Here is a 21,256-nt window from a genome sequence, read left to right as displayed (position 1 = left end):
CTCCTCTCTCTTGCCTCCCTCTCCTCTCTCTTCCCTCCCCTCTCCTCTCTCTTCCCTCCCTCTCCCTCTCTCTTCCCTCCCTCTCCTCTCTCTTCCCTCCCTCTCCTCTCCCTCTCCTCTCTCTTCCCTCCCTCTCCTCTCCCTCTCCCCCCTCCCTCTCCTCTCTCTTCCCTCCCTCCCTCTCCTCTCTCTTCCCTCCCTCCCTCTCCTCTCTCTTCCCTCCCTCCCTCTCCTCTCTCTTCCCTCCCTCCCTCTCTCTTCCCTCCCTCTCCTCTCTCTTCCCTCCCTCTCCCTCCCTCTCCCTCTCCCCCTCCCTCTCCTCTCTCTTCCCTCCCTCCCTCTCCTCTCCTCCCTCCCTCCCTCTCCTCTCTCTTCCCTCCCTCCCTCTCCTCTCCCTCCCTCTCCTCTCTCTTCCCTCCTCTCTCTTCCTCCCTCCCTCTCCTCTCTCTTCCCTCCCTCCCTCTCCTCTCTCTTCCCTCCCTCCCTCTCCTCTCTCTTCCCTCCTCCCTCTCCTCTCTCTTCCCTCCCTCCTCTCCTCTCTCTTCCCTCCCTCCCTCTCCTCTCTCTTCCCTCCCTCCCTCTCCTCTCTCTTCCCTCCCTCCCTCTCCTCTCTCTTCCCTCCCTCCCTCTCCTCTCTCTTCCCTCCTCCCTCTCCTCTCTCCCCTCCCTCCCTCCTCTCTCTTCCCTCCCTCCCTCTCCTCTCTCTTCCCTCCCTCCCTCTCCTCTCTCTTCCCTCCCTCCCTCTCCTCTCTCTTCCCTCCCTCCCTCTCCTCTCTCTTCCCTCCCTCCCTCTCCTCTCTCTCTCCCTCCCTCCCTCTCCTCTCTCTTCCTCCCTCCCTCCCTCTCCTCTCTCTTCCCTCCCTCCCTCTCCTCTCTCTTCCCTCCCTCCCTCCCTCTCCTCTCTCTTCCCTCCCTCCCTCTCTCTTCCCTCCCTCCCTCCCTCTCTCTTCCCTCCCTCCCTCCCTCTCTCTTCCCTCCCTCCCTCCCTCTCTCTTCCCTCCCTCCCTCTCTCTTCCCTCCCTCCCTCTCTCTTCCCTCCCTCCCTCTCCTCTTCCTCCTCCCTCCTCTCTTCCTCTCCCTCCCTCTCTCTTCCCTCCCTCCCTCTCTCTTCCCTCCCTCCCTCTCTCTTCCCTCCCTCCCTCTCTCTTGCCTCCCTCCCTCCCTCTCCTCTCTCTTGCCTCCCTCCCTCCCTCTCCTCTCTCTTGCCTCCCTCCCTCTCCTCTCTCTGCCTCCCTCCCTCCCCTCTCTCTTGACTCCCTCTCCTCTCTCTTGCCTCCCTCCCTCTCCTCTCTTGCCTCCCTCCCTCTCGCCTCCCTCCCTCTCCTCCCTCTTGCCTCCCTCCCTCTCTCGCCTCCCTCCCTCTCTTGCCTCCCTCCCCTCTCCTCCCTCTTGCCTCCCTCCCTCTCCTCCCTCTTGCCTCCCTCCCTCTCCTCTCTCTTGCCTCCCTCCCTCTCGCCTCCCTCCCTCTTGCCTCCCTCCCTCTCCTCCCTCTTGCCTCCCTCCCTCTCCTCCCTCTTGCCTCCCTCCCTCTCCTCCCTCTTGCCTCCCTCCCTCTCCTCTCTCTTGCCTCCCTCCCTCTCCTCTCTCTTGCCTCCCTCCCTCTCCTCTCTCTTGCCTCCCTCCCTCTCCTCTCTCTTGCCTCCCTCCCTCTCCTCTCTCTTGCCTCCCTCCCTCTCCTCTCTCTTGCCTCCCTCCCTCTCCTCTCTCTTGCCTCCCTCCCTCCCTCCCTCTCCTCTCTCTTGCCTCCCTCTCCTCTCTCTTGCCTCCCTCCCTCCCTCTCTCTTGCCTCCCTCCCTCCCTCCCTCTCTCTTGCCTCCCTCCCTCCCTCTCTCTTGCCTCCCTCCCTCCCTCCCTCTCTCTTGCCTCCCTCCCTCTCTCTTGCCTCCCTCCCTCTCCTCTCTCTTGCCTCCCTCCCCCTCCTCTCTCTTGCCTCCCTCCCTCTCCTCTCTCTTGCCTCCCTCTCCTCTCTCTTCCCTCCCCTCTCCTCTCTCTTCCCTCCCTCTCCTCTCTCTTCCCTCCCTCTCCTCTCTCTTCCCTCCCTCTCCTCTCCCTCTCCTCTCTCTTCCCTCCCTCTCCTCTCCCTCTCCCCCCTCCCTCTCCTCTCTCTTCCCTCCCTCCCTCTCCTCTCTCTTCCCTCCCTCCCTCTCCTCTCTCTTCCCTCCCTCCCTCTCCTCTCTCTTCCCTCCCTCCCTCTCTCTTCCCTCCCTCTCCTCTCCTCTCCCCCTCCCTCTCCTCTCTCTTCCCTCCCTCCCCTCCTCTCTCTTCCCTCCCTCCCTCTCCTCTCTCTTCCCTCCCTCCCTCTCCTCTCCCTCCCTCTCCTCTCTCTTCCCTCCTCTCTCTTCCCTCCCTCCCTCTCCTCTCTCTTCCCTCCCTCCCTCTCCTCTCTCTTCCCTCCCTCCCTCTCCTCTCTCTTCCCTCCCTCCCTCTCCTCTCTCTTCCCTCCCTCCCTCTCCTCTCTCTTCCCTCCCTCCCTCTCCTCTCTCTTCCCTCCCTCCCTCTCCTCTCTCTTCCTCCCTCCCTCTCCTCTCTCTTCCCTCCCTCTCCTCTCCCCTCCCTCCCTCTCCTCTCTCTTCCCTCCCTCCCTCTCCTCTCTCTTCCCTCCCTCCCTCTCCTCTCTCTTCCCTCCCTCCCTCCTCTCTCCTCTCTCTCCCTCCCTCCCTCTCCTCTCTCTTCCCTCCCTCCCTCTCCTCTCTCTTCCCTCCCTCCCTCCCTCTCCTCTCTCTTCCCTCCCTCCCTCCCTCTCCTCTCTCTTCCCTCCCTCCCTCCCTCTCCTCTCTCTTCCCTCCCTCCCTCCCTCTCTCTTCCCTCCCTCCCTCCCTCTCTCTTCCCTCCCTCCCTCCCTCTCTCTTCCCTCCCTCCCTCCCTCTCTCTTCCCTCCCTCCTCCTCTCTCTTCCCTCCCTCCCTCTCTCTTCCTCCCTCCCTCTCTCTTCCCTCCCTCCCTCTCTCTTCCCTCCCTCCCTCTCTCTTCCCTCCCTCCTCTCTCTTGCCTCCCTCCCTCCCTCTCCTCTCTCTCTTGCCTCCCTCCCTCCCTCTCCTCTCTCTTGCCTCCCTCCCTCTCCTCTCTCTTGCCTCCTCCCTCCCTCTCCTCTCTCTTGACTCCCTCTCCTCTCTCTTGCCTCCCTCCGTCTCCTCTCTTGCCTCCCTCCCTCTCGCCTCCCTCCCTCTCCTCCCTCTTGCCTCCCTCCCTCTCGCCTCCCTCCCTCTCCTCCCTCTTGCCTCCCTCCCTCTCCTCCCTCCCTCTCCTCTCTCTTGCCTCCCTCCCTCTCCTCTCTCTTGCCTCCCTCCCTCTCCTCTCTCTTGCCTCCCTCCCTCTCCTCTCTCTTGCCTCCCTCCCTCTCCTCTCTCTTGCCTCCCTCCCTCTCCTCTCTCTTGCCTCCCTCCCTCTCCTCTCTCTTGCCTCCCTCCCTCCCTCCCTCTCCTCTCTCTTGCCTCCCTCTCCTCTCTCTTGCCTCCCTCCCTCCCTCTCTCTTGCCTCCCTCCCTCCCTCCCTCTCTCTTGCCTCCCTCCCTCCCTCTCTCTTGCCTCCTCCCTCCCTCCCTCTCTCTTGCCTCCCTCCCTCTCTCTTGCCTCCCTCCCTCTCCTCTCTCTTGCCTCCCTCCCCCTCCTCTCTCTTGCCTCCCTCCCTCTCCTCTCTCTTGCCTCCCTCTCCTCTCTCTTCCCTCCCCTCTCCCCTCTCTTCCCTCCCTCTCCTCTCGCTTCCCTCCCTCTCCTCTCGCTTCCCTCCCTCTCCTCTCCTCTCTCTTCCCTCCCTCTCCTCTCTCTTCCCTCCCTCCCTCTCCTCTCTCTTCCCTCCCTCCCTCTCCTCTCTCTTCCCTCCCTCCCTCTCCTCTCTCTTCCCTCCCTCCCTCTCCTCTCTCTTCCCTCCCTCCCTCTCCTCTCTCTTCCCTCCCTCCCTCTCCTCTCCCCTCCCTCCCTCTCCTCTCTCTTCCCTCCCTCCCTCCCTCTCCTCTCTCTTCCCTCCCTCCCTCCTCTCCTCTCTCTTCCCTCCCTCCCTCTCCTCTCCCTCCCCTCTCCTCTCCCTCCCTCTCCTCTCTCTTCCCTCCCTCCCTCTCCTCTCTCTTCCCTCCCTCCCTCTCATCTCCTCCTCTCCTCTCCCTCCCTCTCCTCTCTCTTCCCTCCCTCCCTCTCCTCTCTCTTCCCTCCCTCCCTCTCCTCTCTCTTCCCTCCCTCCCTCTCCTCTCTCTTCCCTCCCTCCCTCTCCTCTCTCTTCCCTCCCTCCCTCTCCTCTCTCTTCCCTCCCTCCCTCTCCTCTCTCTTCCCTCCCTCCCTCTCCTCTCTCTTCCCTCCCTCCCTCTCCTCTCTCTTCCCTCCCTCCCTCTCCTCTCTCTTCCCTCCCTCCCTCTCCTCTCTCTTCCCTCCCTCCCTCTCCTCTCTCTTCCCTCCCTCCCTCTCCTCTCTCTTCCCTCCCTCCCTCTCCTCTCCCCTCCCTCCCTCTCCTCTCTCTTCCCTCCCTCCCTCCCTCTCCTCTCTCTTCCCTCCCTCCCTCCCTCTCCTCTCTCTCCCTCCCTCCCTCTCCTCTCCCTCCCTCTCCTCTCCCTCCCTCTCCTCTCTCTTCCCTCCCTCCCTCTCCTCTCTCTTCCCTCCCTCCCTCTCCTCTCTCTTCCCTCCCTCCTCTCCTCTCTCTTCCCTCCCTCCCTCTCCTCTCCCCTCCCTCCCTCTCCTCTCTCTTCCCTCCCTCCCTCCCTCTCCTCTCTCTTCCCTCCCTCCCTCCCTCTCCTCTCTTCCCTCCCTCCCTCTCCTCTCTCTTCCCTCCCTCCCTCCCTCTCCTCTCTCTTCCCTCCCTCCCTCTCCTCTCCCTCCCTCTCCTCTCCCTCCCTCTCCTCTCTCTTGCCTCCCTCCCTCCCTCTCCTCTCTCTTGCCTCCCTCCCTCCCTCTCCTCTCTCTTGCCTCCCTCCCTCCCTCTCCTCTCTCTTGCCTCCCTCCCTCCCTCTCCTCTCTCTTGCCTCCCTCCCTCCCTCTCCTCTCTCTTGCCTCCCTCCCTCCCTCTCCTCTCTCTTGCCTCCCTCCCTCCCTCTCCTCTCTCTTGCCTCCCTCTCCTCTCTCTTGCCTCCCTCCCTCCCTCTCCTCTCTCTTGCCTCCCTCCCTCCCTCTCCTCTCTCTTGCCTCCCTCCCTCCCTCTCCTCTCTCTTGCCTCCCTCCCTCCCTCTCCTCTCTCTTGCCTCCCTCCCTCCCTCTCCTCTCTCTTGCCTCCCTCCCTCCCTCTCCTCTCTCTTGCCTCCCTCCCTCCCTCTCCTCTCTCTTGCCTCCCTCCCTCCCCTCTCTCTCTCTCTGCCTCCCTCTCCTCTCTCTTGCCTCCCTCCCTCCCTCTCCTCTCTCTTGCCTCCCTCCCTCCCTCTCCTCTCTCTTGCCTCCCTCCCTCCCTCTCCTCTCTCTTGCCTCCCTCCCTCCCTCTCCTCTCTCTTGCCTCCCTCCCTCCCTCTCCTCTCTCTTGCCTCCCTCCCTCCCTCTCCTCTCTCTTGCCTCCCTCCCTCCCTCTCCTCTCTCTTGCCTCCCTCCCTCCCTCTCCTCTCTCTTGCCTCCCTCCCTCCCTCTCCTCTCTCTTGCCTCCCTCCCTCCCTCTCCTCTCTCTTGCCTCCCTCCTCCCTCTCCTCTCTCTTGCCTCCCTCCCTCCCTCTCCTCTCTCTTGCCTCCCTCCCTCCCTCTCCTCTCTCTTGCCTCCCTCCCTCCCTCTCCTCTCTCTTTCCTCCCTCCCTCCCTCTCCTCTCTCTTGCCTCCCTCCCTCCCTCTCCTCTCTCTTGCCTCCTCCCTCCCTCTCCTCTCTTGCCTCCCTCCCTCTCCTCTCTCTTGCCTCCCTCCCTCCCTCTCCTCTCTCTTGCCTCCCTCCCTCTCCTCTCTCTTGCCTCCCTCCCTCCCTCTCCTCTCTCTTGCCTCCCTCCCTCCCTCTCCTCTCTCTTGCCTCCCTCCCTCCCTCTCCTCTCTCTTGCCTCCCTCCCTCCCTCTCCTCTCTCTTGCCTCCCTCCCTCCCTCTCCTCTCTCTTGCTCCTCCCTCCCTCTCCTCTCTCTTTCCTCCCACCCTCCCTCTCCTCTCTCTTGCCTCCCTCCCTCCTCTCCTCTCTCTTGCCTCCCTCCCTCCCTCTCCTCTCTCTTGCCTCCCTCCCTCCCTCTCCTCTCTCTTGCCTCCCTCCCTCCCTCTCCTCTCTCTTGCCTCCCTCCCTCCCTCTCCTCTCTCTTGCCTCCCTCCCTCCCTCTCCTGTCTCTTGCCTCCCTCCCTCCCTCTCCTCTCTCTTGCCTCCCTCCCTCTCCTCTCTCTTGCCTCCCTCCCTCCCTCTCCTCTCTCTTGCCTCCCTCCCTCCCTCTTGCCTCCCTCCCTCCTCCTCTCTCTTGCCTCCCTCCCTCCCTCTCTCTTGCCTCCCTCCCTCCCTCTCCTCTCTCTTGCCTCCCTCCCTCCCCTCTCCTCTCTCTTGCCTCCCTCCCTCCCTCTCCTCTCTCTTGCCTCCCTCCCTCCCTCTCCTCTCTCTTGCCTCCCTCCCTCCCTCTCCTCTCTCTTGCCTCCCTCCCTCCCTCTCCTCTCTCTTGCCTCCCTCCCTCCCTCTCCTCTCTCTTGCCTCCCTCCCTCCCTCTCCTCTCTCTTGCCTCCCTCTCCTCTCTCTTGCCTCCCCTCCCTCTCTCTTGCCTTCCCTCCCTCCCTCTCTCTTGCCTCCCTCCCTCCCACTCTCTTGCCTCCCTCCCTCCCTCTCCTCTCTCTTGCCTCCCTCCCTCCCTCTCCTCTCTCTTGCCTCCCTCCCTCCCTCTCCTCTCTCTTGCCTCCCTCCCTCCCCTCTCTCTTGCCTCCCTCCCTCTCTCTTGCCTCCCTCTCCTCTCTCTTGCCTCCCTCTCCTCTCTCTTGCCTCCCTCCCTCCCTCTCCTCTCTCTTGCCTCCCTCCCTCCCTCTCCTCTCTCTTGCCTCCCTCCCTCCCTCCCCTCTCTCTTGCCTCCCTCCCTCTCCTCTCTCTTGCCTCCCTCCCTCCCTCTCCTCTCTCTTGACTCCCTCTCCTCTCTCTTGCCTCCCTCCCTCTCCTCTCTTGCCTCCCTCCCTCTCGCCTCCCTCCCTCTTGCCTCCCTCCCTCTCCTCCCTCTTGCCTCCCTCCCTCTCCTCCCTCTTGCCTCCCTCCCTCTCCTCCCTCTTGCCTCCCTCCCTCTCCTCTCTCTTGCCTCCCTCCCTCTCCTCTCTCTTGCCTCCCTCCCTCTCCTCTCTCTTGCCTCCCTCCCTCTCCTCTCTCTTGCCTCCCTCCCTCTCCTCTCTCTTGCCTCCCTCCCTCTCCTCTCTCTTGCCTCCCTCCCTCTCCTCTCTCTTGCCTCCCTCCCTCCCTCTCCTCTCTCTTGCCTCCCTCTCCTCTCTCTTGCCTCCCTCCCTCCCTCTCTCTTGCCTCCCTCCCTCCCTCCCTCTCTCTTGCCTCCCTCCCTCCCTCTCTCTTGCCTCCCTCCCTCCCTCCCTCTCTCTTGCCTCCCTCCCTCTCTCTTGCCTCCCTCCCTCTCCTCTCTCTTGCCTCCCTCCCCCTCCTCTCTCTTGCCCTCCCTCCCTCTCCTCTCTCTTGCCTCCCTCTCCTCTCTCTTCCCTCCCCTCTCCTCTCTCTTCCCTCCCTCTCCTCTCTCTTCCCTCCCTCTCCTCTCTCTTCCCTCCCTCTCCTCTCCCTCTCCTCTCTCTTCCCTCCCTCTCCTCTCCCTCTCCCCCCTCCCTCTCCTCTCTCTTCCCTCCCTCCCTCTCCTCTCTCTTCCCTCCCTCCCTCTCCTCTCTCTTCCTCCCTCCCTCTCCTCTCTCTTCCCTCCCTCCCTCTCTCTTCCTCCCTCTCCTCTCTCTTCCCTCCTCTCCTCTCCCTCTCCCCCCTCCCTCCCTCTCTCTTCCCTCCCTCCCTCTCCTCTCTCTTCCCTCCCTCCCTCTCCTCTCTCTTCCCTCCCTCCCTCTCCTCTCCCTCCCTCTCCTCTCTCTTCCCTCCTCTCTCTTCCCTCCCTCCCTCTCCTCTCTCTTCCCTCCCTCCCTCTCCTCTCTCTTCCCTCCCTCCCTCTCCTCTCTCTTCCCTCCCTCCCTCTCCTCTCTCTTCCCTCCCTCCCTCTCCTCTCTCTTCCCTCCCTCCCTCTCCTCTCTCTTCCCTCCCTCCCTCTCCTCTCTCTTCCCTCCCTCCCTCTCCTCTCTCTTCCCTCCCTCCCTCTCCTCCTCTTCCCTCCCTCCCTCTCCTCTCCCCTCCCTCCCTCTCCTCTCTCTTCCCTCCCTCCCTCTCCTCTCTCTTCCCTCCCTCCCTCTCCTCTCTCTTCCCTCCCTCCCTCTCCTCTCTCTTCCCTCCCTCCCTCTCCTCTCTCTTCCCTCCCTCCCTCCCTCTCCTCTCTCTTCCCTCCCTCCCTCCCTCTCCTCTCTCTTCCCTCCCTCCCTCCCTCTCCTCTCTCTTCCCTCCCTCCCTCCCTCTCCTCTCTCTTCCCTCCCTCCCTCCCTCTCCTCTCTCTTCCCTCCCTCCCTCCCTCTCTCTTCCCTCCCTCCCTCCCTCTCTCTTCCCTCCCTCCCTCCCTCTCTCTTCCCTCCCTCCCTCCCTCGCTCTTCCCTCCCTCCCTCTCTCTTCCCTCCCTCCCTCTCTCTTCCCTCCCTCCCTCTCTCTTCCCTCCCTCCCTCTCTCTTCCCTCCCTCCCTCTCTCTTCCCTCCCTCCCTCTCTCTTCCCTCCCTCCCTCTCTCTTGCCTCCCTCCATCCCTCTCCTCTCTCTTGCCTCCCTCCCTCCCTCTCCTCTCTCTTGCCTCCCTCCCTCTCCTCTCTCTTGCCTCCCTCCCTCCCTCTCCTCTCTCTTGACTCCCTCTCCTCTCTCTTGCCTCCCTCCCTCTCCTCTCTTGCCTCCCTCCCTCTCGCCTCCCTCCCTCTCCTCCCTCTTGCCTCCCTCCCTCTCGCCTCCCTCCCTCTTGCCTCCCTCCCTCTCCTCCCTCTTGCCTCCCTCCCTCTCCTCCCTCTTGCCTCCCTCCCTCTCCTCTCTCTTGCCTCCCTCCCTCTCGCCTCCCTCCCTCTTGCCTCCCTCCCTCTCCTCCCTCTTGCCTCCCTCCCTCTCCTCCCTCTTGCCTCCCTCCCTCTCCTCCCTCTTGCCTCCCTCCCTCTCCTCTCTCTTGCCTCCCTCCCTCTCCTCTCTCTTGCCTCCCTCCCGCTCCTCCTCTCTCTTGCCTCCCTCCCTCTCCTCTCTCTTGCCTCCCTCCCTCTCCTCTCTCTTGCCTCCCTCCCTCTCCTCTCTCTTGCCTCCCTCCCTCTCCTCTCTCTTGCCTCCCTCCCTCCCTCCCTCTCCTCTCTCTTGCCTCCCTCTCCTCTCTCTTGCCTCCCTCCCTCCCTCTCTCTTGCCTCCCTCCCTCCCTCCCTCTCTCTTGCCTCCCTCCCTCCCTCTCTCTTGCCTCCCTCCCTCCCTCCCTCTCTCTTGCCTCCCTCCCTCTCTCTTGCCTCCCTCCCTCTCCTCTCTCTTGCCTCCCTCCCCCTCCTCTCTCTTGCCTCCCTCCTCTCCTCTCCTTGCCTCCCTCTCCTCTCTCTTCCCTCCCCTCTCCTCTCTCTTCCCTCCCTCTCCTCTCTCTTCCCTCCCTCTCCTCTCTCATCCCTCCCTCTCCTCTCCCTCTCCTCTCTCTTCCTCCCTCTCCCTCCCTCTCCCCCCTCCCTCTCCTCTCTCTTCCCTCCCTCCCTCTCCTCTCTCTTCCCTCCCTCCCTCTCCTCTCTCTTCCCTCCCTCCCTCTCCTCTCTCTTCCCTCCCACCCTCTCTCTTCCCTCCCTCTCCTCTCTCTTCCCTCCCTCTCCTCTCCCTATCCCCCTCCCTCTCCTCTCTCTTCCCTCCCTCCCTCTCCTCTCTCTTCCCTCCCTCCCTCTCCTCTCTCTTCCCTCCCTCCCTCTCCTCTCCCTCCCTCTCCTCTCTCTTCCCTCCTCTCTCTTCCCTCCCTCCCTCTCCTCTCTCTTCCCTCCCTCCCTCTCCTCTCTCTTCCCTCCCTCCCTCTCCTCTCTCTTCCCTCCCTCCCTCTCCTCTCTCTTCCCTCCCTCCCTCTCCTCTCTCTTCCCTCCCTCCCTCTCCTCTCTCTTCCCTCCCTCCCTCTCCTCTCTCTTCCCTCCCTCCCTCTCCTCTCTCTTCCCTCCCTCCCTCTCCTCTCCCCTCCCTCCCTCTCCTCTCTCTTCCCTCCCTCCCTCTCCTCTCTCTTCCCTCCCTCCCTCTCCTCTCTCTTCCCTCCCTCCCTCTCCTCTCTCTTCCCTCCCTCCCTCTCCTCTCTCTTCCCTCCCTCCCTCTCCTCTCTCTTCCCTCCCTCCCTCCCCTCTCTCTTCCCTCCCTCCCTCCCTCTCCTCTCTCTTCCCTCCCTCCCTCCCTCTCCTCTCTCTTCCCTCCCTCCCTCCCTCTCTCTTCCCTCCCTCCCTCCCTCTCTCTTCCCTCCCTCCCTCCCTCTCTCTTCCCTCCCTCCCTCCCTCTCTCTTCCCTCCCTCCCTCCCTCTCTCTTCCCTCCCTCCCTCTCTCTTCCCTCCCTCCCTCTCTCTTCCCTCCCTCCCTCTCTCTTCCCTCCCTCCCTCTCTCTTCCCTCCCTCCTCTCTCTTCCCTCCCTCCCTCTCTCTTGCCTCCCTCCCTCCCTCTCCTCTCTCTTGCCTCCCTCCCTCCCTCTCCTCTCTCTTGCCTCCCTCCCTCTCCTCTCTCTTGCCTCCCTCCCTCCCTCTCCTCTCTCTTGACTCCCTCTCCTCTCTCTTGCCTCCCTCCCTCTCCTCTCTTGCCTCCCTCCCTCTCGCCTCCCTCCCTCTCCTCCCTCTTGCCTCCCTCCCTCTCGCCTCCCTCCCTCTTGCCTCCCTCCCTCTCCTCCCTCTTGCCTCCCTCCCTCTCCTCCCTCTTGCCTCCCTCCCTCTCCTCTCTCTTTCCTCCCTCCCTCTCCTCTCTCTTGCCTCCCTCCCTCTCCTCTCTCTTGCCTCCCTCCCTCTCCTCTCTCTTGCCTCCCTCCCTCTCCTCTCTCTTGCCTCCCTCCCTCTCCTCTCTCTTGCCTCCCTCCCTCTCCTCTCTCTTGCCTCCCTCCCTCCCTCCCTCTCCTCTCTCTTGCCTCCCTCTCCTCTCTCTTGCCTCCCTCCCTCCCTCTCTCTTGCCTCCCTCCCTCCCTCCCTCTCTCTTGCCTCCCTCCCTCCCTCTCTCTTGCCTCCCTCCCTCCCTCCCTCTCTCTTGCCTCCCTCCCTCTCTCTTGCCTCCCTCCCTCTCTCTCTCTTGCCTCCCTCCCCCTCCTCTCTCTTGCCTCCCTCCCTCTCCTCTCTCTTGCCTCCCTCTCCTCTCTCTTCCCTCCCCTCTCCTCTCTCTTCCCTCCCTCTCCTCTCTCTTCCCTCCCTCTCCTCTCGCTTCCCTCCCTCTCCTCTCCCTCTCCCCCCTCCCTCTCCTCTCTCTTCCCTCCCTCCCTCTCCTCTCTCTTCCCTCCCTCCCTCTCCTCTCTCTTCCTCCCTCCCTCTCCTCTCTCTTCCCTCCCTCCCTCTCCTCTCTCTTCCCTCCCTCCCTCTCCTCTCTCTTCCCTCCCTCCCTCCCTCTCCTCTCCCCTCCCTCCCTCTCCTCTCTCTTCCCTCCCTCCCTCCCTCTCCTCTCTCTTCCCTCCCTCCCTCCCTCTCCTCTCTCTTCCCTCCCTCCCTCTCCTCTCCCTCCCTCTCCCTCCCTCTCCTCTCTCTTCCCTCCCTCCCTCTCCTCTCTCTTCCCTCCCTCCCTCTCCTCTCCCTCCCTCTCCTCTCCCTCCCTCTCCACTCACTTCCCTCCCTCCCTCTCCTCTCTCTTCCCTCCCTCCCTCTCCTCTCTCTTCCCTCCCTCCCTCTCCTCTCTCTTCCCTCCCTCCCTCTCCTCTCTCTTCCCTCCCTCCCTCTCCTCTCTCTTCCCTCCCTCCCTCTCCTCTCTCTTCCCTCCCTCCCTCTCCTCTCTCTTCCCTCCCTCCCTCTCCTCTCTCTTCCCTCCCTCCCTCTCCTCTCTCTTCCCTCCCTCCCTCTCCTCTCTCTTCCCTCCCTCCCTCTCCTCTCTCTTCCCTCCCTCCCTCTCCTCTCTCTTCCCTCCCTCCCTCTCCTCTCTCTTCCCTCCCTCCCTCTCCTCTCCCCTCCCTCCCTCTCCTCTCACTTCCCTCCCTCCCTCCCTCTCCTCTCTCTTCCCTCCCTCCCTCCCTCTCCTCTCTCTTCCCTCCCTCCCTCTCCTCTCCCTCCCTCTCCTCTCCCTCCCTCTCCTCTCTCTTCCCTCCCTCCCTCTCCTCTCTCTTCCCTCCCTCCCTCTCCTCTCTCTTCCCTCCCTCCCTCTCCTCTCTCTTCCCTCCCTCCCTCTCCTCTCTCTTCCCTCCCTCCCTCTCCTCTCCCCTCCCTCCCTCTCCTCTCTCTTCCCTCCCTCCCTCCCTCTCCTCTCTCTTCCCTCCCTCTCCTCTCTTCCCTCCCTCCCTCTCCTCTCTCTTCCCTCCCTCCCTCTCCTCTCTCTTCCCTCCCTCCCTCTCCTCTCCCTCCCTCTCCTCTCCCTCCCTCTCCTCTCTCTTCCCTCCCTCCCTCTCCTCTCTCTTCCCTCCCTCCCTCTCCTCTCTCTTCCCTCCCTCCCTCTCCTCTCTCTTCCCTCCCTCCCTCTCCTCTCTCTTCCCTCCCTCCCTCTCCTCTCCCCTCCCTCCCTCTCCTCTCTCTTCCCTCCCTCCCTCCCTCTCCTCTCTCTTCCCTCCCTCCCTCCCTCCCTCTCCTCTCCCTCCCTCTCCTCTCCCTCCCTCTCCTCTCTCTTCCCTCCCTCCCTCCCTCCCTCTCCTCTCTCTTCCCTCCCTCCCTCCCTCCCTCCCTCTCCTCTCCCTCCCTCTCCTCTCCCTCCCTCTCCTCTCTCTTCCCTCCCTCCCTCTCCTCTCTCTTCCCTCCCTCCCTCTCCTCTCTCTTCCCTCCCTCCCTCTCCTCTCTCTTCCCTCCCTCCCTCTCCTCTCCCCTCCCTCCCTCTCCTCTCTCTTCCCTCCCTCCCTCCCTCTCCTCTCTCTTCCCTCCCTCCCTCCCTCTCCTCTCTCTTCCCTCCCTCCCTCTCCTCTCCCTCCCTCTCCTCTCCCTCCCTCTCCTCTCTCTTCCCTCCCTCCCTCTCCTCTCTCTTCCCTCCCTCCCTCTCCTCTCTCTTCCCTCCCTCCCTCTCCTCTCTCTTCCCTCCCTCCCTCTCCTCTCTCTTCCCTCCCTCCCTCTCCTCTCCCCTCCCTCCCTCTCCTCTCTCTTCCCTCCCTCCCTCCCTCTCCTCTCTCTTCCCTCCCTCTCCTCTCTTCCCTCCCTCCCTCTCCTCTCTCTTCCCTCCCTCCCTCTCCTCTCTCTTCCCTCCCTCCCTCTCCTCTCCCTCCCTCTCCTCTCCCTCCCTCTCCTCTCTCTTCCCTCCCTCCCTCTCCTCTCTCTTCCCTCCCTCCCTCTCCTCTCTCTTCCCTCCCTCCCTCTCCTCTCTCTTCCCTCCCTCCCTCTCCTCTCTCTTCCCTCCCTCCCTCTCCTCTCCCCTCCCTCCCTCTCCTCTCTCTTGCCTCCCTCCCTCCCTCCCTCTCCTCTCTCTTGCCTCCCTCTCCTCTCTCTTGCCTCCCTCCCTCCCTCTCTCTTGCCTCCCTCCCTCCCTCTCTCTTGCCTCCCTCCCTCCCTCTCTCTTGCCTCCCTCCCTCCCTCCCTCTCTCTTGCCTCCCTCCCTCTCTCTTGCCTCCCTCCCTCTCCTCTCTCTTGCCTCCCTCCCCCTCCTCTCTCTTGCCTCCCTCCCTCTCCTCTCTCTTGCCTCCCTCTCCTCTCTCTTCCCTCCCCTCTCCTCTCTCTTCCCTCCCTCTCCTCTCTCTTCCCTCCCTCTCCTCTCTCTTCCCTCCCTCTCCTCTCCCTCTCCTCTCTCTTCCCTCCCTCTCCTCTCCCTCTCCCCCCTCCCTCTCCTCTCTCTTCCCTCCCTCCCTCTCCTCTCTCTTCCCTCCCTCCCTCTCCTCTCTCTTCCCTCCCTCCCTCTCCTCTCTCTTCCCTCCCTCCCTCTCTCTTCCCTCCCTCTCCTCTCTCTTCCCTCCCTCTCCTCTCCCTCTCCCCCCTCCCTCTCCTCTCTCTTCCCTCCCTCCCTCTCCTCTCTCTTCCCTCCCTCCCTCTCCTCTCTCTTCCCTCCCTCCCTCTCCTCTCCCTCCCTCTCCTCTCTCTTCCCTCCTCTCTCTTCCCTCCCTCCCTCTCCTCTCTCTTCCCTCCCTCCCTCTCCTCTCTCTTCCCTCCCTCCCTCTCCTCTCTCTTCCCTCCCTCCCTCTCCTCTCTCTTCCCTCCCTCCCTCTCCTCTCTCTTCCCTCCCTCCCTCTCCTCTCTCTTCCCTCCCTCCCTCTCCTCTCTCTTCCCTCCCTCCCTCTCCTCTCCCCTCCCTCCCTCTCCTCTCTCTTCCCTCCCTCCCTCTCCTCTCTCTTCCCTCCCTCCCTCTCCTCTCTCTTCCCTCCCTCCCTCTCCTCTCTCTTCCCTCCCTCCCTCTCCTCTCTCTTCCCTCCCTCCCTCTCCTCTCTCTTCCCTCCCTCCCTCCCTCTCCTCTCTCTTCCCTCCCTCCCTCCCTCTCCTCTCTCTTCCCTCCCTCCCTCCCTCTCCTCTCTCTTCCCTCCCTCCCTCCCTCTCTCTTCCCTCCCTCCCTCCCTCTCTCTTCCCTCCCTCCCTCCCTCTCTCTTCCCTCCCTCCCTCCCTCTCTCTTCCCTCCCTCCCTCCCTCTCTCTTCCCTCCCTCCCTCTCTCTTCCCTCCCTCCCTCTCTCTTCCCTCCCTCCCTCTCTCTTCCCTCCCTCCCTCTCTCTTCCCTCCCTCCCTCTCTCTTCCCTCCCTCCCTCTCTCTTGCCTCCCTCCCTCCCTCTCCTCTCTCTTGCCTCCCTCCCTCCCTCTCCTCTCTCTTGCCTCCCTCCCTCTCCTCTCTCTTGCCTCCCTCCCTCCCTCTCCTCTCTCTTGACTCCCTCTCCTCTCTCTTGCCTCCCTCCCTCTCCTCTCTTGCCTCCCTCCCTCTCGCCTCCCTCTTGCCTCCCTCCCTCTCGCCTCCCTCCCTCTTGCCTCCCTCCCTCTCCTCCCTCTTGCCTCCCTCCCTCTCCTCCCTCTTGCCTCCCTCCCTCTCCTCTCTCTTGCCTCCCTCCCTCTCCTCTCTCTTGCCTCCCTCCCTCTCCTCTCTCTTGCCTCCCTCCCTCTCCTCTCTCTTGCCTCCCTCCCTCTCCTCTCTCTTGCCTCCCTCCCTCTCCTCTCTCTTGCCTCCCTCCCTCTCCTCTCTCTTGCCTCCCTCCCTCCCTCCCTCTCCTCTCTCTTGCCTCCCTCTCCTCTCTCTTGCCTCCCTCCCTCCCTCTCTCTTGCCTCCCTCCCTCCCTCTCTCTTGCCTCCCTCCCTCCCTCTCTCTTGCCTCCCTCCCTCCCTCCCTCTCTCTTGCCTCCCTCCCTCTCTCTTGCCTCCCTCCCTCTCCTCTCTCTTGCCTCCCTCCCCCTCCTCTCTCTTGCCTCCCTCCCTCTCCTCTCTCTTGCCTCCCTCTCCTCTCTCTTCCCTCCCCTCTCCTCTCTCTTCCCTCCCTCTCCTCTCGCTTCCCTCCCTCTCCTCTCGCTTCCCTCCCTCTCCTCTCCCTCTCCCCCCTCCCTCTCCTCTCTCTTCCCTCCCTCCCTCTCCTCTCTCTTCCCTCCCTCCCTCTCCTCTCTCTTCCCTCCCTCCCTCTCCTCTCTCTTCCCTCCCTCCCTCTCCTCTCTCTTCCCTCCCTCCCTCTCCTCTCTCTTCCCTCCCTCCCTCTCCTCTCTCTTCCCTCCCTCCCTCTCCTCTCCCCTCCCTCCCTCTCCTCTCTCTTCCCTCCCTCCCTCCCTCTCCTCTCTCTTCCCTCCCTCTCCTCTCTCTTCCCTCCCTCCCTCTCCTCTCCCTCCCTCTCCTCTCCCTCCCTCTCCTCTCTCTTCCCTCCCTCCCTCTCCTCTCTCTTCCCTCCCTCCCTCTCCTCTCCCTCCCTCTCCTCTCCCTCCCTCTCCTCTCTCTTCCCTCCCTCCCTCTCCTCTCTCTTCCCTCCCTCCCTCTCCTCTCTCTTCCCTCCCTCCCTCTCCTCTCTCTTCCCTCCCTCCCTCTCCTCTCTCTTCCCTCCCTCCCTCTCCTCTCTCTTCCCTCCCTCCCTCTCCTCTCTCTTCCCTCCCTCCCTCTCCTCTCTCTTCCCTCCCTCCCTCTCCTCTCTCTTCCCTCCCTCCCTCTCCTCTCTCTTCCCTCCCTCCCTCTCCTCTCTCTTCCCTCCCTCCCTCTCCTCTCTCTTCCCTCCCTCCCTCTCCTCTCTCTTCCCTCCCTCCCTCTCCTCTCTCTTCCCTCCCTCCCTCTCCTCTCCCCTCCCTCCCTCTCCTCTCTCTTCCCTCCCTCCCTCCCTCTCCTCTCTCTTCCCTCCCTCCCTCTCCTCTCTCTTCCCTCCCTCCCTCTCCTCTCCCTCCCTCTCCTCTCCCTCCCTCTCCTCTCTCTTCCCTCCCTCCCTCTCCTCTCTCTTCCCTCCCTCCCTCTCCTCTCTCTTCCCTCCCTCCCTCTCCTCTCTCTTCCCTCCCTCCCTCTCCTCTCTCTTCCCTCCCTCCCTCTCCTCTCCCCTCCCTCCCTCTCCTCTCTCTTCCCTCCCTCCCTCCCTCTCCTCTCTCTTCCCTCCCTCTCCTCTCTTCCCTCCCTCCCTCTCCTCTCTCTTCCCTCCCTCCCTCTCCTCTCCCTCCCTCTCCTCTCCCTCCCTCTCCTCTCTCTTCCCTCCCTCCCTCTCCTCTCTCTTCCCTCCCTCCCTCTCCTCTCTCTTCCCTCCCTCCCTCTCCTCTCTCTTCCCTCCCTCCCTCTCCTCTCTCTTCCCTCCCTCCCTCTCCTCTCCCCTCCCTCCCTCTCCTCTCTCTTCCCTCCCTCCCTCCCTCTCCTCTCTCTTCCCTCCCTCCCTCCCTCCCTCCCTCTCCTCTCCCTCCCTCTCCTCTCCCTCCCTCTCCTCTCTCTTCCCTCCCTCCCTCCCTCCCTCTCCTCTCTCTTCCCTCCCTCCCTCCCTCCCTCCCTCTCCTCTCCCTCCCTCTCCTCTCCCTCCCTCTCCTCTCTCTTCCCTCCCTCCCTCTCCTCTCTCTTCCCTCCCTCCCTCTCCTCTCTCTTCCCTCCCTCCCTCTCCTCTCTCTTCCCTCCCTCCCTCTCCTCTCTCTTCCCTCCCTCCCTCTCCTCTCTCTTCCCTCCCTCCCTCTCCTCTCTCTTCCCTCCCTCCCTCCCTCTCCTCTCTCTTCCCTCCCTCCCTCCCTCCCTCTCCTCTCTCTTCCCTCCCTCCCTCCCTCTCCTCTCTCTTCCCTCCCTCCCTCCCTCTCCTCTCTCTTCCCTCCCTCCCTCCCTCTCCTCTCTCTTCCCTCCCTCCCTCCCTCTCCTCTCTCTTCCCTCCCTCCCTCCCTCTCCTCTCTCTTCCCTCCCTCCCTCCCTCTCCTCTCTCTTCCCTCCCTCCCTCCCTCTCCTCTCTCTTCCCTCCCTCTCCTCTCTCTTCCCTCCCTCCCTCTCCTCTCTCTTCCCTCCCTCTCCTCTCTCTTCCCTCCCTCCCTCCCTCCCTCTCCTCTCTCTTCCCTCCCTCTCCTCCCTCTTCCCTCCCTCCCTCCCTCTCCTCCCTCCCTCTCCTCCCTCCCTCCCTCCCTCTCTCTTCCCTCCCTCCCTCCCTCCCTCTCTCTTCCCTCCCTCCCTCCCTCCCTCTCTCTTCCCTCCCTCCCTCCCTCTCTCCTCCCTCCCTCTTCCCTCCCTCCCTCCCTCTCTCTTCCCTCCCTCCCTCTCTCTTCCCTCCCTCCCTCTTCCCTCCCTCCCTCTCTCTTCCCTCCCTCCCTCTCTCTTCCCTCCCTCCCTCTCTCTTCCCTCCCTCCCTCTCTCTTCCCTCCCTCCCTCTCTCTTCCCTCTCTCTTCCCTCCCTCTCTCTTCCCTCTCCTCTCCTCTCTCTTCCCTCCCTCTCCTCTCTCTTCCCTCCCTCTCCTCTCTCTTCCCTCCCTCTCCTCTCTCTTCCCTCCCTCTCCTCTCTCTTCCCTCCCTCTCCTCTCTCTTCCCTCCCTCTCCTCTCTCTTCCCTCCCTCTCCCCTCTCTTCCCTCCCTCTCCCCTCCCTCTCCCCTCTCTTCCCTCCCTCTCCCCTCCCTCTTCCCTCCCTCTCCTCTCTCTTTCCTCCCTCCCCTCTCCCTTTCCTCCCTCCCCTCTCCCCCTTTCCTCCCTCCCCTCTCCCCCTTTCCTCCCTCCCCTCTCCCCCTTTCCTCCCTCCCTCTCCCCTCCGGAAGCTCTGACCCTGTCCTCTGCGCCGCACAGGAAGCACTTCCGGGAAGCGCTGAGTAAGATGGCGGCAGTGAGAATGTGCCAGGAGCCACTTGGTGGTTTCAGTTTCGAGAATTGTAGACGGTGAGTCGCAGTCGGGATTGCGGCCTCTCCGCTGCTTTCCTATTTCAATATTGTCTCGGAAAATGCCCTTGGGTCAGTTTTATTGAAATATTTCGTTTTTTGGGGCCTTTAGACATCGCGTCAATGCGCCGATGACTCTGCACATTGCCCAGATTTGGATGATTCATTCTCCACATTCGTATTTTTACCCGAAAATCAAATATATTCGTGAATTCGTTTGGCTGCAATACATTCTTGGCACGTCGGCGTTCAAACTAATCGAAATAGTATTTAACGTTTTTTTCATCTGTTACGGAATGGAGAGCAAAAATATTATTAATTTAACTCTATTATTTATTTAATTTGAAATGTTCGTAAACGAAGCGTTTTACCAATTTTCCGATCTAGTATCTAAGTAAATGAACTTAATTCAAAGCATCAAGTATTTCGTGATACATCTCCTCACGTGTAAACCTTTTCATTATCCCATTATTTTTAATAGTTTGTCCCTGCCACTTTTGTCTTCAGTGTGGATGGATTATAATAGTTAAAATAGAAATTCATTCCGTAGTTTATCTGTAATTAGTTTATTTTGTGGTGATTGTAGAGATTCTCATAAATATTACACGTTAAAACATCTATGACATACTTGTCTATAATTGGGCATGGTGTTTAATATTCTAGTGAGGCCCCCTTAAAGAAATTTTCAATGTTAACTGCAGTTTTCAAATGGCTTGACTGATTTTTAAAAAAACATTAAAGTGCAGATGCTGCATATCAGAAACAAAACTGCTTGGAAACCTCTAGTTCAGTCAGAACCAGTTGCGCAAACAGACCGGTTAATCTGTCATCAGAGTTGAGCGGAATGACAGTTTCCAATTTAGTTAGATGTCTAATTTTCTTTGGGATGTGCAGATGCCAGATTGGTGATTGAGGCTGAGAGTAACTCAACATTAAAGTATAGGGATAATTGATAGGAAGGGAATAAGAATACAATGTTACAGGAATAAGGTAAATCCATGGGATGAGGACTACTGCTCATACAGAGGATAAACACATGTTGACCCTCCTGGCATGTTGGACTAAAAGACTTTCTGTATTGTGATTCTGTGTAGATTATTTTCTTATAAAACAACAAAAAAATGCCATGAGAGATCTTCCATTTAAAATTTTTCGAATTTCAAATTAAAAATACACAACTCATTCAAATGTCTTTGCTTTCCCCCACCCTCTTGCTGCCGAGTGGCTGCACAGCTACTGGATGCTGTCCAGTCTGTCATTCAGTTGGCCAATATTTACATGCGAGCTTGAACATGTGTTGTCATGCTATTCAAGTGTTGAATGCATTATAGTTGAGTCTAAGCCAGTTCACGGACAATTCCCAGAATTGGATCTCTGCATAAGTCATTAGCAGGGACGTTAGTTAATTTTTCTCCTCTTTGATGTAGGTCACTAAGGGCAACTGTAGTCTTCATTTGTTACAGGGATTGATCTTGGATTCCCCAGTGGTTGATTGGGGCAGTAAGAAAATCACTCAACATAGTTAAGCAGATGGATGCCATCGATGATTCTGCAGTAACATTTAAATTATTGGTTTCAGTATCTTAAATATTATTAGAAACCCAATATATTTTTCTTCCTCCAATTAATACGTAATTGGTTGCAGTTCAACGTCCAATAGATCCTTGCTTTATTCTGTAATGAAGAAGTTGTCTTGTATCACATGGGCTGTGTGGAGAAAGTCCAACTTAGCGATTTTGAATATAGTTTCATATGGCGGTATTTATAAACTTTAATAATCTTCAGTGATGTGTGTTTTGTTCGTTATAGGAATGCAGTTATTGAAGCTGAACTTACCAAGCAAGGTTTCAAAGTTCTCGAAGCAAGAAAAACTGGCACCACCATTGCTGGGCTTGTATTCAAGGTATTATGTTTCAACTGTTTGAATCGGCTAATATTTTTCACTACCACACAGGAATCGGGAATCTATGAAAAAAAATGGCTTTTGAGCACCACTTTATTGAACCAACTTGTTTGAATGATGCACTTAATCCTGGCCTAACAGTATTGACTACAAACAAACCGCTTGTATTAAACTACAACTTTCTTATCAGCGTGTGCCATTAAAAAGAAACTTGAGTAACTTTTATGACTTTAATATTGCAGAGCTCAGCAGTTGCGCACAAACTACTAGTGGCAACACAAGAAAAGTGACATGTGACTGGTCAGAAATAATTGGGCCATTCTGCTGATTCTAATTTTTTCTGCCATTGTATTATTTCACTTGAGATTTCTGATGTTAGAACTTCTGTTTAAAAACCTTAACAAAAAGATCATATTCACAGCAGTAACTAATATGAAATTATTTGTAAGACTTTTGAACAGGAGTAAATGCTATCACTTGGAGTTCAGAAATTAACTAATAATGTGATATCGTACAAATAATATATTTGTATGAAATTACTGCATACTAGGCACCAACATGTTGACCCTTGTTTTTACAGCAAAGTAACGTTAATGTGAGGGCATTTTTATATTAATGTTGCACAACATAACTTTTAAGCTATGAGTTTAACATTTTCATTACAGGGTTTTTAAAGAGTTTTAAGTATTGTATTTGCAATTACTTTGTTGGGCAATGAATCCCATTGTGCGATACAGTGCACATCTGGCAGCCTCAAGTGTTTGACATGGAATTAAGGGCTTGATATTCCTCCCCTGACAGTATATGATTTTTATTGATTAAGTTTTGTGTATGTTCTTCTTATGCAGTCAGAAGCTGTTTTTAAACCAGGAAATTGCTTTTTGCCTCGGAAGGCAAAGAACATGTTGATGCCGATCAAATTTAGTCAAACTACATTGGTGAAAGATCAATATTGTTCTTACATTTGTACCGTATTCCCAATTAATGTATCAAGAGGAACTTCTGCATGCTGCTGTGCATTAGCACTCATGATTGCCATGCAATTCTTTAAAAGCATTTAGCTTTCCTTTGAACTCTTCAGAGAAATTTGTATTTTCAGGCAACTACGTTGTTCATTTAAAACAGTCTGATAGC

The 21,256-nt window shown here is 59.7% G+C and overlaps 1 protein-coding gene across 1 annotated transcript in view; it reads left to right on the top strand.

Annotated features, from left to right (window-relative positions):
• Positions 1 to 18,052: 18,052 nt before the first annotated feature.
• The window catches only part of psmb7 (proteasome 20S subunit beta 7), an 85,275-nt gene continuing 82,071 nt past the window's right edge, over positions 18,053 to 21,256 (top strand). Inside the window, exons 1-2 of the mRNA XM_072488431.1 lie at positions 18,053 to 18,219; positions 20,029 to 20,122. Coding sequence (XP_072344532.1) covers positions 18,158 to 18,219; positions 20,029 to 20,122 — 156 coding nt within the window. The 5' untranslated portion in view covers positions 18,053 to 18,157. The remainder of the gene's footprint in view (positions 18,220 to 20,028; positions 20,123 to 21,256) is intronic.

The sequence above is a fragment of the Scyliorhinus torazame genome, chromosome 22 (genome assembly GCF_047496885.1).
Source record: "Scyliorhinus torazame isolate Kashiwa2021f chromosome 22, sScyTor2.1, whole genome shotgun sequence".
In the NCBI taxonomy this organism is placed as follows: Eukaryota; Metazoa; Chordata; class Chondrichthyes; order Carcharhiniformes; family Scyliorhinidae; genus Scyliorhinus; species Scyliorhinus torazame.
The sequence above is the reverse complement of the archived record's forward strand: the minus strand, read 5'-3'. Positions and strand labels throughout refer to the sequence as shown.